General features: G+C 40.9%; 1 protein-coding gene across 19 annotated transcripts in view; it reads right to left on the bottom strand.

The window, feature by feature from the left end:
• The window catches only part of MAGI1 (membrane associated guanylate kinase, WW and PDZ domain containing 1), a 641,003-nt gene that overhangs the window by 123,245 nt on the left and 498,660 nt on the right, over positions 1 to 19,098 (bottom strand). For all 19 annotated transcript variants that reach the window (XM_025456491.3, XM_025456481.3, XM_025456483.3 and 16 more), the window contains one exon: positions 6,211 to 6,330. In XM_025456491.3, coding sequence (XP_025312276.1) covers positions 6,211 to 6,330 — 120 coding nt within the window. The remainder of the gene's footprint in view (positions 1 to 6,210; positions 6,331 to 19,098) is intronic.

Genomic DNA, 19,098 nt, shown 5'->3' with positions numbered 1-19,098 from the left:
GATAAAACACAAAACCAGATGTTCTCTATTTTTATTTGTTAAATCTAGCAATCTCACTTCTAGAGTGATTCACTTCAATGATTACTTCTATAGGAAAGCTTTTCCCAACTCCAGAGAGATCAAATCTCCTCAACCTAAAGTCTCCTCTAGGGATGCCTGGGTGGCGCAGTGGTTTGGTGCCTGCCTTTGGCCCAGGGCGTGATCCTGGAGACCCGGGATCGAATCCCACGTCGGGCTCCCGGTGCCTGGAGCCTGCTTCTCCCTCTGCCTGTATCTCTGCCTCTCTCTCTCTCTCTCTCTGTGACTATCATAAATAAATATATTTAAAAAAAAATAAAAAAAAAATAAAGTCTCCTCTATAGACTCTTGCACACTCACAACTGTACACTTATTTCTGTGACTATTTGAATACTGTGCCTTGTGCACTGTAAGACCCAGGAGGACACTGACCATATCTGGTTTTGCTCAGCATTTTATGTTTAAAGAAACAACTGAGGAAACCAACTAGTCATACAGTCTACAAAGGAGGTGTCCATTTCCAGGGAGCAGAATGGGAAATATAAGGATTGCAGTCCTGCCTGTGACGTAGCTTGGGCGATGCGCTTTTGTGCAGGCTTTCTCCCAATTCTCTCTAGTGTCTTAGACTAGTCTCTCCCTGAATCTCAGTTCTGTCTTCTGAAGAAATGACTCTACTGCATTTCCAGCTTTAAAATCCTATAACCGGGATCCCTGGGTGGCGCAGCGGTTTAGCGCCTGCCTTTGGCCCAGGGCGCGATCCTGGAGACCCGGGATCGAATCCCACATTGGGCTCCCGGTGCATGGAGCCTGCTTCTCCCTCTGCCTATGTCTCTGCCTCTCTCTCTCTTTCTCTCTGTGACTATCATAAATAAACTTAAAAAAATAAAAAATAAAATAAAATAAAATAAAATCCCATAACCCTGCAACCCTACACTCCATACATATACTGACCCTTAAGGACTTTGCCTATGGTTACCCCACCTGAGGTTTTATTGCTTCACTCTACTTGTCCACCTTTTCACATGTCATTGATGTGCCCACAAAAGATCACCACTCACTACTCTGCAGTAACACACTCTTTGAGGGGATTCAAAATTATCCTGTTTTAAAGGAGCTTAACTCTTAAGCATGTGCTTAGCTCTCTACAGTCAGCTGAGAGGGGAGGGCCCATCTGGAGTAGGTGCTCACCATTCCCTGTAGCAGCTTTCATTCTCGAGCTGTGCTGTCAAATGTGGCAGCCACCAGATACCTGTGACTATGCAATGTAAAATCAGTTTCAATTAAACTAAATGTAAAATTCAGTTGCTTAGTCACAATAATTACATGCGGCTAGTGGCTGCCATGTTGGACGGCCCAGAATGCTGAACAGTTCCATCACCAAAGGAAGTTTTGTTGGCCTTCACTGGTTCTCAAGCAAGGCATAGTTCTTTGTCCCTCCTTCTCTAGGACTCATGTTCTGACCTTCTCTTGGTTTATCCCACTTGCTATCCCTGGAATCAGGCCTCAATACTAGTACTAACTTCCAAACTGAGATCCTATTCCTCAGTCGTTCATTTGAACCCCTGAGGTCCTCTGACAAGCTTCAGTTCAACTGTCACATCCACAAGGGGGTCTACTCTAATGTGAGATGAGATGCAGTACCCTTGCCGTATGCTTCTGGAGCACCCCGGTCTCCATTCTCAGAACACATGTGGCTTCTCTTGAAATTGTTTAATTTGCCTCATAATATTGAGGGGCTGCAGAGTACAAACCCTGGAGCCAGGCTGCGTGAGTTTGGATCCCAGCTCTATTCCCAGTTCACCATGTGAACTTAGAAAAATAACTGGCCTCTCTGGACCTCATGCTCTTCTTCCATAAAATGGGGAATCAACTGTACCTACCTCATAGGATCGGTGAGTAATTAAGTGAGTGGGTGCATGCAACATACTTTGAAGAACATCCAGCACATAGGATATGCTGGACAGTGTTGGCAAAAATAAAAAACGAAAACCATAAGCATCTTTAAAGGCAGAGCTGCTTGGTTTTCCGTCCTTTACATAACACCTTTGCCACAGAATAACATCTGATGCAGGAGCCCCTAGGTGGCTCAGCCAGTTAAGGTCTGCCTTTGGCTCAGGTCATGATCCCCGGGTCCTGGGATCAAGTCTTGCATTGGGTTCCCTGCTCAGGGGGAACCTGCTTCTCCTTCTCGCTCTGACACTCCCCCTTCTTGTATTCTCTCTCACTCTCTCAAATAAATAAAATCTTAAAAAAAGAAAAATCTAATGCAAAGCAAATGGTCAATAAATACTTACTGAATTGAACTGTGTATGTCCCAACGGGCTTGCTCTAATACTGCACTGCCGGAAACTTCCTGTATAGTCCTATTCAGAGCACTGTAGTGAGGTATTGGTGCAGGGATGCTCACTGCAGCCATGTTTACAAGACACCAAAAATGGGGGAGGGGTGGGAACATCCTGAATGTCCACCTGCAGAGGACTGGTCAGCATACATTGGGATACTTCGTAGCATTTTCAAAGACTGAGATAGAACTGTATGGGGTAATGCGGAAAAATTTCCAAGATAAGTGAAGTCGGAAGGCTAAGAATAGGGTGAGATAAACATGAGTATGTAGGTACATGCCCTCTGTGTCCCCAAACTTGCCCTGTGTGCAAGTTTTCTGAATCTCTACACTAGATCCTTTAACGGTGGCTCCCTATGGGGAGGAAGAGAAGCAAAATGGACTTACATAGGTTTATGTTCTTCACTATAGTATTTCGTCAAGTACATTTATTCCTTTTACTTAAAATGATCAAAGTGGCTTGCCTTAAAGAGTGTGTTGTGGGGGCACTTGCCTGGCTCAGTAGGAAGAGCATGCAACGCTTCACCTCAAGGTCATGAGTTTGAGCCCCACACTGGGTGTAGAGAATATAAAAAAGATAAATAAATAAATAAGCTTAAAAATAAAAAAAAAAAAAAAAAAAAAAAGAGTGTTTTTATGCCAGACTTTTCCTCTCTGGAACAAGGACAGGCAAAAAAAAAAAAAAAAAAAAAACCTGAGCAGAAAATAAGATGGTGAGTACCTGGCAAGTAAATAAAGACATTTTACTGGCAACCACACTGGTTTACTGACTAGCAGAAGGGGGAGGGAATCCACCAGGGTGGCAATTTCGGACCAGTCGTGTGTGTAAATATAAGAGCTAATGCTGATTGAGAGCTTACATGTGTCAGACACTATGCTCAGCCCTTTCCAATTATTGTCTCATTTAATCCTACCTATGAGGAAGCACTATTATTATCCTCATTTTACCAAAGGGAAAATGGAGACACGGAGCATTAAGCAACTTGCCGGAGGGCACACAGCTCGACAGCAGAGGGGCTGAGATTCCATCTCAGGCAGGGCAGCCGCCCAGCCTGCACGCCCAGCCTGCACGCTCGTTAGTGTCCGACAGACAGCCACCGTCGGGGCCAGTCCAAGGGAGGCAAGGACAGAGGAAGTTCTCTCAAGATCTATCCAGCTCTATTCCTGTGACAGTATCTGGCATTTAATAAAAATTCCATTTTGCTTCCAGCTTATAAGAGTCAACATAATACACTTCAGTTAGTCCCAAAAAAGTATGAGCTGTCTCATATGGTAGGGAAATTATACAGCTAAAAGGTCAAAGGCTGACAAACACTGAACAGTCAAACGGCTGAAAAATGGAATGTATTAACGCTGGGCCTAAGAAAATTTCAACTCCGAAACAACAGAGCAACAGTCACAGAACGACAGTTTTACATGAGGCGATTGGACACTCTGAAAAACATTTCCCTGTTGCTACCCACCATGGAGTTAGGTTCACGTATGGACGAGTTATTTCTAAGACTTTTTAGTTACATTCAGGATGTTCTTCTTGGGGTTTTCAGGTAAGAATGTGTGAGATCTGAAAGTCCAACTGAGCTGGGTTTGGTTCCAGGCTCCTGCATTTTAGCACCAGCTATACAACCTCGAAAATGTTCCTAAATGCTAGGTCTCAGCAAACCCATCTAAAAATTCAGTGATAAGAGTTACCTCTGTCAATGCAATATAATTAAAAAGGAAACAAAATAACTCCATCTACAAATCATTTGTAATATAAACAACTGGAGAAAATGAGTTTATCTTCCTTGTTTCCCAGACAAGTTGTTGTCTACACCACATGCTTTTCTTTTCCAATCCAACACTCTTTGGCATTGCACAACTACTCTCCCCTTCATCCTTTCCAAAAATGCAAATGGTTGTTTTTTATATTAGGGGATTTAAGCTCCCCAGATGGGCATAATAACTGATTTCAAATAAGGACAATCCACTTTCTGCTAATGAAAGAGGATTCACATTTGCCCTCTTCTGGGCCAACTGAATTTTTAGCTAGATTCACATTTGCAAGACAACCTTGAAGACGTTCCTGGTACATCCACTTAGCCCCCTCCCTTCCCTCACCTCACTCCTAGGCCTTAGTTACTAATCCTTTGGATCCCCTCCCACTTCCCCAAACACCAATCGTATCGCAACACTTCACAGAAATGGAGACAACCGATAATTAGCAATACTAGAGGGAAATATTCTTGAATTCACAATCAGAAATTTGATTAACATCTAAACACAGCCCAGGGTATATTCCCAATTTGGAAATGAGCAGAAGGCACAAAGATGATGCTCTTCCTTTTCTCTCACCAAAGAATATCAAACCATAATCCATATACCTAAGATCCATGACCATTACCTAACTGTTAGCCACTGCCTGTAACAGGGACTGTTATCATATCAAAGCTTTAATATCCCTAATAAAAGTCTTCTTGGTGTGTACATTTTGTTTTTAAGTCTACTCTTGAAAAATGCCCCTGTGGTCACCAAATAAATCCAAGTTTTATTTATTTATTTTTAAAGATTTCATTTATTCATTCATGAGACACACACACACACACACACACACACACAGGCAGAGACACAGGCAGAGGTAGAAGCAGGCTCCATGCTGGGAGCCCAACGTGGGACTCAGTCCCAGGACTCCAGGATCATGTCCCGGGGCAAAAGGCAGGTGCTAAACCACTGAGCCACCCAGGGATCCCCTAAATCCAAATTTTAAAAGATCACAAAGACATGCACATAATAATTTGGACAAATCTGACCTAGTTAATAGTATCATATTATGCTCTTCTGTCTCAAGTAATAACACTCAGAAGAGCAATCTAGCTACAATATTGATTTTAGAAAATGTATGCTGAATTTTTTTCCCTACCTTTGGCTTTGACCTTGACATCCTATTTGTGGAATCTTGTCCTATAGACATATTTTCACTTCTACAAAATGATTTATGTCCATGTTATTCAATGAAGTAGTGTTTTAAAATATTAAAAATATTTATCCAAAGGGAACTAGTTAAATCACAGCTATACTGATACCAAGAGATTACACAGCCTTGTAAAAGACAAAACAGTAATTTCTATTACTGAAATTGCAAAGAACTGTAAGACAGTGTTAAATAAAAGACCAAGGTACCAAAAAGCATGTATTGTATACTACTTTTCAAAAAAAAAAAAAAAATAGGGAAGAAATAAGAACATATGCAAAGAACACACATGCACATGTGTCCCTGTAATTACATTAAGAAATTGCAGAAGGAAAATGAAAAAGTAAATGGCACTGGATATAATTTTGAGAGACAGGAGAATTTGAAATTAGGCAGATAAGGATAGGTATACGAAAGAAATTTCTTACTACTTTTGAAATATTCTGCTCCCTGAAGCATATACATGTATTATCTACTAAAAAAATACATTAAAAATCAATTAATCATAAAAAAAATGACACTTCATTGCTTCAAGATTAAAAAAACACCATAAGGTCACATTTTGTGATTGACCATGATTCTTTTCCCTCTTTTTTCTAATACCATGAAAGCCCATACTAAAACACACACACACACACACACACACACACACAAACACACACACACACAAACACACACACTCTTCAATTAATAAAGGAGAAAACTCTTGGGGGGGAGGACATTTTAAAAGAGCTCCACAAAGCCTTACTCCATATATTTTATCAATCATATTAAGGTGAACTGCAATCTCTTATCATTGATTAGACTTCTCTAGTTCACAAAACCCTTTTGCCTCGATTGTTCCGGATCCTCTGAAGTGCCCAGGAGAGAGGCATCCTCACCTCTGTCACATAGACACACTCACCTTCATAGGTGCCGACTTCCAGAAGGGTCCCGCTCTGCTCGAGGTCCAAGAACTCCTTCACAGTCAGAAAGTTATAGTCCACGCCAGGTACTTCTCCTTCTCTGGGAGATCGGGTCGTGCCTACAGCCGACAAGACAAATGCACAGTCGATGAAAACAGAATGCTCCCCATTCAGTCGTAATTAGAATAACCTGTTCTGTAGGCTGGAGTTAGGACCTAAAGCTGCCCACCCATCTGCCCAAACAGAGACCCAGCAGAGACAACTTGTTTCTAACAGCACAGCATCCTCACTTCCACCCTCTAGTGCTGGGAACCTTCAAATGGGAGAAAGAACACAAACCAAGTCCAGCTGGATAGCCTGGGGTGAGTTTTTTATCATTTCTTAAAGTGCACTGAATGAAAACGGCAAACTGGATTTTATATGGACAACATTCACAACTGGCAGCTTTTAGGACTCCAGTAAATACTAAAAAGTTATCCACCTTAAGCTCACAGCCTAAGGGGCTTATATTTTTTAACACAGGCCTCAAAAATTCTTGTGTTCCAAAGTACATCCGGCAAGTTCCAATGTAATAAGCCCTTTGAAGAAAATGACACCCACTACATAAACACATCACTAGAGAAATGCAATTGCCCAAGATCGGTGGTTGGATATCTCCCAGGGATTAAAATGCCGCCGCTCTACCCGTGTAATTAATATGTTTGATGAAAAGAGGCCACCCATAAGTTCTGATGGGAAAGAAGGAGCACTGAATTGCCTAGAAAGTTCTCCCCTTGAGTTAATATGGTCATTCTCCTAATGACTAATAAATACAACAATTCTTCTTATGAATAACGTAGGGCCTCTGGAGTATGTATGTAAGTCACCCAGCTCAGGGGCTAAGCGGTAGACAAGTTATTTTAGCCTAATCTCTACCAAAAGTGTGGAAGCAATGTAGAAGGAATGTGAATTACACACAAACCAAGAAAACAAACCAAGAAGCAATTATGATAGTGTTTAAGAAGATAGATCTTCTGTTAAATATTATAAAAGAGCAAAAAAGAGCAAAACACATGATTTCTGCTCTTACATTCAAGTTAGGTGATACGATCAACGTAAGTCATTTTGTAAGGTGCCATTACCTGTGGTGCTTTAAGGTCGATGTTTTCCTACATGATAAACAGGGATTTTTCCATATTCCTAGGAACTTAATAAGCAAGGATTTCCCCCCTAATCCTAGAAACTTTAAAGCAATTCTATAACCAACTCTATGTACCTTGTGGCTCTAATGTTCTCTCATCATTTGCCTACGTGAATGGTCATGTCCACACACCTACTGTGGCCATCCAGAATTCTTTAAAGTCAAAAACTCAACACTTGTTGCATATTTACTTCAGGAAAATATATTTTTTAAATTGAGCCTGGTTTTTCTAATATCTGAAATCTGAGTGGGTTTTTTTTTTTTTTAATACCAGGTCTGACTGTAGAGTCAGACTACTTTAAAAAAAAAAAAAAAGATTTATTTGACAGAGACAGAGAGAGCACAAGAAGGGGGAGAGGCACCCAGAGGGAGAGGGAGAAGCAGACTCCCCACTGAGCAGAGAACCGGATGTAGGGCTCGATCCCAAGACCCTGTGCCAAGACCCTGAGCCAAATGCAGACGCTTAACCGACTGAACCACCCAGACGCCCCTAAATCTGAGTGTCATAAATAGCTGCAAACTGTATGGTTTTATGCAATACAGCATGGTTGTATTGCATACGTTTGCTTATCAGGTCCCACATGCTGGAGTTTTCCAGTAAAGAAGCGTGCTTATGTCCACAAGTCTACTCTTGTACTGTTTCTTGATCTGTTCCCATTTTGGGCTACCCTGGCAGATGATGACAAGTCCTTTCAGGTTAGCTTACAATTTTAAATTGAGATCTCCAATGTCAATCTAAAACAGTTCAAGGCTTGCCTCCCAACAAATTGTGGTCTTGGGCATGTTCCTTAGCTTCTGTTATTACTTGGTTTCCTCATCTGTGAAACAGGGATAATAATGGTACCTACCTACCTACACTATAGATTTGTTGTGTGTGAATGAATGAAATAAACCATTGAGAAGACTTAGCTCAATAATCATCATCACATATTATAGTTTATGTCATGGGTAGAATGAAATGAGTTGATAGAACACTATAATTCGGGGATTCCTGGGTGGCTCAGTGGTTTGGCGCCTGCCTTTGGCCCAGGGTGTGATCCTGGAGTCCCAGGATCGAGTCCCGCATCGGGCTCCCGGCATGGAGCCTGCTTCTCCCTCCTCCTGTGTTGTCTCTGCCTCTCTCTCTCTCTCTCTCTATCATAAATAAATAAATAAATCTTAAAAAAACCCACTATAATTCAAATGTTATGTATCTATTTATATGTGTGTATATATTATAGATCTCATTACATCTATCACTATGTTTGATTTCTTTTTTTTTGATAAATATTTATTGAGGTCTCAATTCATGCCAGGTACTAGTTCAGGCACCAGAGAAACTAGCAAACAAGACAAAGCCTCTACCCTAGTGAAATGTATATTTTACTATGAAAGACAGAAAACAAATGTGTATGTGAAGATAACATATAATTTCAGGTGGAAATAATCTTCCATAGGAAACATAGATTAAAATGCCTACGAGAAATGTAGGCTAAAGGGTTTAAAAGTATCTTGGAAGAAGGAACCACGCCCTGAGAGGAGGAAAGCTATTTTAGATGGGGATTAGGGAAAGCCTGGTTAAGGAGGTGCCACCCAAATGGAGAGGGCTGCCAAAGTGATGGGAAAGCATTCCAGGCAGGCGGAAAGGCCAAAAACTTTGATGCAGAAATAGACTTGGGATATGAGAAGTGCAAAAAGGCCGGAGAACTGTGACAGGGGAACAGGGAAGAGGTTAGTTAGGAAAGCTACAGCAAACACTTTATATTTTATTCTAAGGAAGAAGAGAAAGCTACTGCTAAGATTTCAGCAGGGTGGTGCTAGGATTCATTTTACAAAGATAGTGGAGCTTGACAGAGAAGAGGTTTTGGGCAGAGTAATAAGGGGAGACCGGCATGAACAGAAGCAATGAGACCAGGGAGGTGCTTATTATAGGGTCCATGTGAGAGAAAATCAGGTCATGGACAAGAAGAGTAGGACGGAGGCAGTGAGAAGCAATCAGATTTCTATTATACGTTGTGAATATTTCAAATAGCTGTGACACAGTCCACAGCACAGACATATTAAACTCATCAAGCCACATGAAGTCTATATTTTGAAGACAGAGCTTGCTGATGGGAGTGGATGGAGTGTGTAAGAAAAACAGAGGGATAAAGACTGACAGCCCATTCTTTGCCCTGGGCAAATGGCCTTGTGTCCTTTACAGAGATCAAGAAGGGGGGGAAGGGTTGGTGGTGGTTCTCAGGGGAAAAACATTAAGAGTTCATCCTGGGACGTGTAAAGTTTGAGTTGCCTGTTAGACACCTAGATGTGGAGGGCTCTGGACGACTCACCAGGTAAGCCTGAAGAACACAGTGGAGACTGGGAAATAAAATTGAGAGTGATCAATAAACCACTGGCATCTGAAGGCAAGAGAGAGATAATCTTGGGGGAGAGGGGAGTGTACAATAAGATGCCAAAAGGTTTGGGTTGAACACTAAAACTCTGTAATTTCTAGAACTGAGAAAACAAGGCAGATCCTCAAAGGAGACTAAGAGGTAGCCCGTCAGCAAGGCAGGAGCAAAGGAAGAGGGTATGATGTCTTGGAACCAAGTGAAAAAAAACTATTTAGCCTGCTACTGGGAAAACACAGTCTATAGCATATTGCGAAATCTCAGCGTGGGGCAAGGATAGAAACTCTTTGAAACTTGCTGCAAAGGGATCTGTCCTAAATGCATTCTATATGGCAACTCTTAGCCTCCACGCCAAAATTCCATTAACTTCATCTATCCCCATATCCTATCCCCATCCCCTCAAAAAAGATGAGGATAAATAAAACCAGTGCAAAATGTGTTGGGGTTTTCAGAGTCTTCCTTGAAACCAGACAATGGTGGGATTTTTTCCCCCCTGCTTCTTGAGCCACCTCTTCCTGAGTCTTTCAACCATGTTTTGAGAACCAATCTGTCAGTCACTCTAAAGGCAACAGTCACCCCTGAGTCTTAATTTCCTGAAAGGATCCAAAATTATGAAGAACTTCCAAAAAAAATGCTACATTTTAGAGGAAAGATGGAACCAGTGGATACGATTTTGCCATGTAAATAAATATGTTTGGTGGCCTTTGAGCTGCAGGGGAAGGAGGTGGGGGGCGGGCTAGTCTCCACCCACAAAACCTTCAGGGTTTATTACCCAGACAAAACCTTCCTACTCTGCAGGCAGGCAGGAGGTTTACTCCCAGTTACCCTCTAAGCAACCCGCCCTGGGTCTGGGCCAACATGACCAGGCTCCATTCAGTGTCGCTGGGAGAAAAGGGCAGGGGAGGGGACCCCGCCTCCTCTTTTCTTCTAGCAGAATGACAGGCTGCCGGCTGGACACACGCCTGGCAGATGGCATTTCAAAGGGTTTTCAGGAGCCATCTGGGGTGGGTACAATTATTACAAACCACGCTTCTAACAAAGCCAGAAGGGTTACTTCCTGGCAGAAGAGAAGTAAAACAAATTCTATCATGTTCCTCAGGGACAGCATATTAAAAAAAAAAAAAAATAATCACCAGGCTGACAAACTGGGGTTTTCTGCAGCCTACAACACTGCCTTTCTGCTTGCCTAGCCAGAAATCGGGCCAACAATATCTGCCAGTTATTAGCTTTAAGCAAATATGCACAGTGCTCACCTCCTTGCCTTCAAAAAACAAACACACAAACAAAAAAACAGGAGTGAGAGATGATCAAACAGTAGGAAAGGAGTAACAGCAACCATCTACTGGATACTTAATTATGTCCCAGGCAAGGTGTTAAGCACTAAAGCAGTACTACTGTATTTAATTGTTATAAGAAATGTAAAAGTAAGGACTATAATTATACTTATTTTATTGATGGAGGAAGCTGAGAGTCAGAGAAGGAAAAGTAACTACCCAAGGTCACATAACAAGTAAGCGGGGCAGAGCTTCCGTCTCTTAGAAAAAAAATATCTTTAGATATTTGCGGCAGCAGGGTTTTTAGCAAAAACAAAACAAAAAGAACAAAACAAAAGCAGTCCTCCAAAATTAAAAACGGACTGCCCATACATATGGGAATGATTGAGTGAAATATGGTAGATTCACCCTCAGGAAAATTTTTTCACTATGTTAAAAACAGTGAGATCTACACACAGTTACCAGAAGGAATGTCTATGATGTTCAGCTGAGGGATACAAACAAGTAAGTTACAGAATCATATGTAAAATATGGCTGCATTTTATTGAAAAACGGTAAAGGAAGCCCTATGGATGCTGCATATTTTTTGAGTTAATAAACCGTTCAGTGACTGGAATAATACTAAATCCTTAGCAGTGGTAACCTTCGGAGGGTGGGTTTAGAAATGGGAAGAGACAAAATGATAGTCTTTAAACACCTCTCAGACTTTGAATCATACCAATGGGTATGTAGCTGTTATGGCATTTTATAAATTGAATAAAATGATTATTTCAGGAATCTTGAACAATTTGATTCTCAAGTATCCTATTCAAATATCTTCCGTATTAACTTAGTCCTTGCAAAAACACGCAAAGGAATATAGACTCCAAGGGAATCAAACAATATGTTCCAAGGTTTCCCAGGTCATAGAAATCCAGCAGCAGTGTCAACACCACTTGCCTTTGGCTAATGAATAGAAATAAACTACGTATCAGGGCACCTGGGTGCCTCCATCAGCTAAGCATCCAACTCTTGATTTTAGTTCAAGTCATGATCTTAGGGTCCTGGGATCAAGTCCCATGTTGGGCTCTATACCCAGCGAGGAGTCTACCTGAGGACTCCTCTCTCTATCTCTCTTCTCTCGTCTTCTGCCCCTCCCCCTGCTCACACACACTCTAAAATAATCTTTTTTTTTTTTAAAAAAGAAATACACTACATATAAAGTTGAAAAGGTGATACTATTTTTCTGCCTGACTTTGTTTTTTAAACCTCAATGTGGGGCACCTGGGTGGCTCACTTGGTTAAGCAGCCGACTCTTGATGTAGGCTCAGGTCACCATTTCAAGAGTTCTGGGATTGAGTCCTGCATCATGCTCTGGGTTCAGCAGCGTGTCTCCTTGAGGATTCTCTCTCTCCCTGTCTCTCTCCCTCTGCCCCTCCACTGTTCATGCACTCTCTTTCTTGCTCTCTCAAATAAATAAATAAATACATCTTTATTAAAAACAAAACAAAAAACACCTGGAATGCCTGGGTGGCTCAGCGGTTGAAAGCCTGCCTTCGGCCGAAGGTGTGATCCTGGAGTCCCAGGATCGAGTCCCACATCGGGCTCCCTGCATGGAGCCTGCTTCTCCCTCTGCCTGTGGCTCTGCCTCTCTCTCTCTCTGTGTCTCTCATGAATAAATAAAATCTTTAAAAAAAAAAAAAACCCTCAATCTGTTCATCATTTTAACAGTCCTTTTCAAGTGTTAAGATGCCTATAAGATTTCACCAGGTATAGTCAATACTATCAACCCTTTCTACCACCAGATCATAACTTAACAAATTAATTTGAGCTACGCCCTACTGAATGTCTCAGTATGAATTAGCAATGCCCCCAAAAGTTCGCCTTTTAAAGCTTGAGTGGCTGCTTGCTTCCTATGCACATTTTATGGTTCATAAACTTTTAGTATACCTGGCTTGAGTTGACCCTTGCTGAGGGAAATCAGAAAGTGACCTTCCTTTATCAACTCAGCTCTATAAACCATGGCTATAGGAAGAGAAGTAGATTCAGAGCTCATTAGCTCTCTCTTCTTAATCTGAAAAACTCTTGTGAAATATCCAATTGAGGCAGCAAACAAAATCTTAGGGATGGAACACGATATGCCAGTTCTTCCTGCTATGTGTTCCCAGTACCATCAGGCATTCGGGCAAGCTGTCACTCAGCACCTGTCCAAAAGGTATCAAGGCCAGATTGCTAATAGAAGAATCATTACCCTACTAAGATTAAATTGTTAATAGTCGATGGTTTCACCTGCTGTTAAATTAATCTGGGTCGTGCTAATCAAAATCTAATAATGAGACTTCAAAAAATTATAGTCCCTTCAACTATCTCCAATGTTAAGGAAGAATCATTCTATATAATAAAGCAATTATGTGCATTGCTTGAAATTTGTTAGATATCCAGGACAGCCTCATGCTGTTCATTTTTTCAGCTGAGCTGATGGAGATGGAGCACAGTTGAATGTATTGTTCCTACAAATTCTCTTGGTCACCTACCCACATAAGTTTTGCCATATTTCAGGACGTGCAGTACTATTTACTCAACCTCTTCCTTCAAATCAAACTTAAAAAAAAAATGCAACTATATTCATGTAACAAAGAAATGCTTAACTGCTACACAATTACTAGAATAGTTTATAAAAATCGTACAATATCAAAAGCTGGCAAAAGTATGGAGTAACTAGAACTTTCATACATTGTTGTAGGGCTGCAAAATGGTATAGCCACCGGGAAAAGAATTTTGGCATTTTGTTACAAAAGTAAACATAAATTCGCCATATGATCCAACAAACATGGAAAGGAGACAGACTAATATACCCTTGAGAAGGGTATGAATCTTTTCATGCCCAAAACGGATTTAGAAACAACATATCCATGAATGCAGACCACAGCCTTCCATGTTTTAAGACTTCAAACACAAGTAATTTTTCTATGGTGCCTCAAATGTGGCAATAGGCACCCAAATGTATCTTTAGAATGCGTACTCCATGTTATCTTCCTGGATTTTTCAATAAAAACCACTCACTTTTACTGAAGCTTTTGTATCACCAACACTGCTAGTTAACATGAAGTATCCAAAAAAGTCCTGGAGACAGAAGTTAAACTGATCTTTTCTCATGAAAGAATGTGCATACATTTAAAAAGAGTCCACCTGGCTTCATCCTTGTGTTCTTTCAAATCTACATTTCTTGGGAAGAGACTGAGGAAGCATACTAAAGCTAGGTCATAGGTTAGGACCACTGAAAGTAGCTCCTAATTAAGGAATAAAGAACACAAATATCAATGGCTGCTATTTATTGAGCACTTACTGTGTGCCAGGGAATTGCTAAGTATGTGCTTCACTGAGGAGAGTATCCTGATGCTTGGATAAGAGCAAAGTTTGTTAGAGCTGCTCCCCCACCACTGTACCAGGCCAGCGCTTTCTAATGCATGCTTGCAGGCTTTCATTCTCCTAACAATTATTTTTAAAGCGCTGTATAATCTGTCAGGTGATAGGAATGAGCAAGACCCTGAGAAAGCTTAAAGTTTGTGGGGGAAAAAAACAATAAATGATATGAAGGAGAAACTGAAGGTGGTTCAGAGTCCTTCTACCAAAGGGACCTACCCAAAGGGGGGGGGGGCGGCCTAAAAATGAGAACATCCAGAGATGAAAGGTAGAAGAGTATGTTAAAGAATAGGAAAAAATTACAATGTGACAGGAGGAGAACATTTGTATGAGGTAGTCACAGAGCCTTGGGAAATACTGCAAGTATTCTGTGGCTCTTACTGGGTGTATGAGCCTGAAAGGGAGGGGAGGCGGGGAGGAGGGGTAGAAGGAGAGGATAAAGACCCAAAATACTGATGGTCTCAGATATGACAGCTCAGCACACTCAGAAATGGAATGGTCAAGGAATGAAACTGTCAGCTAGTAGCAGTGAGCAACACAGACACACGTACACACACAGCAGCTGTGCTGTGTCTTCAGCAGAACAAAGTTGGCTTCAAAGAGCCTAGCATCTGATTGGCCCTGTGTCCAATCCAACTCGATGCCTCCTTATAAACAACTAAAAGGGACCTGACTGGTAACATCCCTGTAGGATATTATAAATTAAGAAATAAAAAACCTAATAATCCTAGGAGGACAGGGACCAAAATTTTGAAGCTGCTGATGCATTATTTAATGCTCTACAAGTTGCCACTCACTCCTTCACTTCAAAGGAAGCCTTAGTGAGGAAAGAAGGTCATACACACTGTATGATGGCTGTTTTTACGTGTCAACCTGACTGGGTTACAAAATGCCTGCTTACCTAGCAGAACACTATTTCTGGCTGTGTCTGTGAGAGTGTTTCCTAAAGAGAGTAGCATGAAGAAGACTACTGTCACCAAGTGTAGGTGGGCACCATCCAATCTACTGGGGCTCTAAGTAGAACAAGAAGGCAGAGGAAGGGCAAATTTACTCTGCTTGAGCTGAGACATCCATCTTCTCCTGCGTTCAGACTATGGGGTGGGTAGGGTTCTGGTTTCTGAGCTTTCTGAGTCAGACCAGGACTTACAGCTTTGGCTACTCTGGTTCATCAGACCTTAGCACTCAGCACTCACACTACAAATTTTCCTGATTCTCCAGTATACAAAGGGCAGACTGTAAGGACTTCTAGTCCTCCATAATTGCATGCCTGAGCCAATTCCTATAATAAAGATCATTCTCCCTCTCTCCACATACTCTCCTCCTCCCTTATCCCCACCTCTTCTGGTTCTCTGGAGAACCTTAATACACAGGTCAATGCAAATTGATCCTTTCGAGAAGCACCATTTTGACTAATTGGGCATTCCCTCCCTCTAAATCTTTCAACCATCATAACAAAGGTCAGAAATAATACCCTCATCTTTCTATCCTGATCATAACAAAGAATACTCAGTAATTATGTCTTGAATGGAATACTGCCAAGCTGCACAACAGTAGGTGTGTAAAGACAATCATTGTCATGCCATGAACAACTCACAGGCTCGGTATCAGAAGATCCTTTCAGGTTCCATCTTGCATTTAGGAACACCATGTGATGGGGGCACAAGAATCTCATTTAAGAATCACACCTAAAACACTGCGAATAAATAAGGACTTAGCATTTGTTCCACTCTGCTGATGATTTGAAAAAGTGGCCTAGATACCAGAGATGGGAAGCATCTGATCTGGTTTTTGTGATCTTACTTCTAGCTTTACTCTCTACAACTGTGACTTAGATGAAAAGAAACAGGTTTTGAGTGTCTGATCCAGGTGAATCACCAAGATGAAGACAGCTTAACAGCAACTGCTCAAATTGCCCATGCATCCTCTTCCTAGAGGCCAGGTCCTCTGTTATCAGAAGTCTGAACAGGTCACCTCTCAAGGAGATCCACACAACATCAAGGATGAATGTGGACCCCACAGACTGCTGAGTACATCACATTACAATACAGAAAAAGGATATAGATTTGCCTATGGAAGCTTCTGGCAAGCAACAGACTCCCAATAATAAACAAAGGCAGCAATTTTTCAAAAGGAAGGAACTTGGTACAAGAATCGGGTTCTAGTTCCAGCTCTGCCACTAAAGTAAAATTTGTAACTGACCTTCAAAAAATCCCTTTTAAGGCAGCCAATGTCCTTACCTATAAAACAAGGAGGATAACTATTGCCAGACTACATGTTACAGGATTTGTGTCCTCTTAATGCCTGTGGTTCTTGGTCAGGCCACTTCGAAGAATGAAGAGAGAGACAACATGAAAAGTAGTGGGCTGCAAAGCAGGTAAGTAAGTACCATTATCATCCCCACCACACAGATAAGAAAACTTACACAGAGAGATTTGGTGACTTGCCAAAAATAACATAGCTGGTAAATGGCAGAGGCAAGGTTTGAACCCATGATCTTATGGCCACAGAGCAGTGGAAGCTCCTAAATGCAAGGAAGATACTGGGGTGAGGAAACAAACTGGTAGGGGGAGACAGGTGACTCTTAATAGCTCTCTACTTGGGGATGAATAAATCATTACCTGTCCTCATCGAAGAAAGCTACGGGGCTGATGGCGTTCAGTGTGGGGGGAGAGTGCTTCTCCCTCATGACTTCTTTGATCCCAAACCCGAGTTCTCTGAAACTATGTCTTACTACTTTTAACTAGAATAATGAGGTAAATTAGGCCACAATCCAGTGAACAGGGAAATCAGGTAATAACTTGAAAAGAGATATTAACCATTCTTCCTCTTTTACGCGGGGGAGGGAACTCTGTAACTATAAATTCATGGAAACCCTGCATTCATTAAAAACAGTAAAGTGAAAATTCTCAAGCTGTCAGTGATTCACTTTAAACATTCAGCATTCAGGAAATAAAGGACAAGAATCTCCAATACTAGATGCACGCTTATCAAAAATCAACTTTTGAGGATTATCTCGAGGCATTTTTGTTCAGAAAGGAATTCTGCAAATCAGTAATGCTATATCTTAGTACTAAAGGTTGTCTGTGATAAAAGGGGATTACATCAGACAGACTTTCTCCGTTATGACAGGTAATACTTTTTACTTTCTCTGAATTAATGACAGCAATTGTCTGTATGAGACGGAATGAACGAATTCCAACAATCTCCACCAGATAATTTCAAAAGCAAATGTGAAAGAAAATTATTATTTTGTTGAAAAGCTCTAATTAATTAAGAATATCAAGTTTCCAGAAATTAGATGACTTTGTAAGTCCACGGCTGAATGTTTCTAATATGTGGCAGCTTCCTTTCTTTTGCTTAAAACAACATCAAGAGTGACTGCTAATGGGCATGTGGTTTCTTTTTGGAAGTAAATGAGAATATTCTAAAATATTCTAAAATCAGACAGTTACATTGGTTGCACAATTTTAGGAACACAATAAAAATGCTGAATTGTGTACTTTAAAGGATGAATTAAAAAAAATAAAGGATGAATTTTATGGAAACAGCACTGTGTATCAATAAAGCTGTTAAAATTGCCCTACAGAGATACAAAATAGTCTCTGTCCTCAAGGACATTACAATTTAATACAGGAGTTGTTATATTTCCATGAACAATATGTGCATTCTGTAACAATTTAACAGCTGCTTCCAGGAGTCCTCCCAAGATATGAACCAAGAGCAAGTGTGAGATCAGAAATTTCTGACCATGTTATGTCATTTTCCTAAAAACTGCAGGCATCTAAAGTTCACCCAGAACAACAGAAAGAAACTCTTATAAGAACTAAAATCAGACTTGTCGAGTTCAAATTCCAGCTCTAATATTTACAAACTGTGCAACCATAACCAAGTGAAATATTTTTGGCCTTGGTGTCCTCATCTCTAAAATGGGAGGAATAATAATACCTGCCTAATAAGGATGTGTAAGGTTTATAGAAGACAACACATAAAAAATGGTTAGCTGGTTGTAATATGAATTCAACAAACACTGGCCATCACGAGAGAAGCGTCATCACTGTCAACACCATAACACACTCTGCTTATAAAGGGAAATAGCTGTGAAAGAAAGAAAAGAAATGAACTTTTGATCATTCATTACACTGCTAACATGGAACTCAGGTTTTCTATATATAATGTCGGATGCATTTCTCCCCAGAGAGGCGTTTTCCCCCTACTTTCACAAAACTTTCTGTCCTTAATCACCATCTTTTAAAACCTCTCATATGAATGTACATAATTTCCAACTGCAACTTGTTGGAATATCTTTTGATAAGAAATCACAAAGTGGAGGTGCCCGGGTGGCTCAGTGGGTTAAGCAGCTGCCTTCAACTAAGGTCATGATCCTGGGGTCCTGGGATACAACCCACAACAGGCATCCTGCTCAGCAGAAAATTGGCTTCTCCCCCCGCCCTCCATACCCAGCTCATCCTCTCTCTCACTCTCAAATAAATAGAATCTTAAAAAAAAAGAGAGAGAAAGAAATCACAAAGTCAACACTTTTGTAAATATCATAAATTTCATTAATCATTTATCACTAAATACCAGCATCTCCCTGTGAGAAAATGCCTATTTACTGGAAGACAGTGTTGGAATTGGAGGAGCTCAAGTCCTCTAATTCCAAGT

Source organism: Canis lupus, chromosome 20 (assembly GCF_003254725.2).
Source record: "Canis lupus dingo isolate Sandy chromosome 20, ASM325472v2, whole genome shotgun sequence".
Classification (NCBI taxonomy): Eukaryota; Metazoa; Chordata; class Mammalia; order Carnivora; family Canidae; genus Canis; species Canis lupus.
Note: the sequence above shows the minus strand (reverse complement) of the source record. Positions and strands in the feature narration are given on the sequence as shown.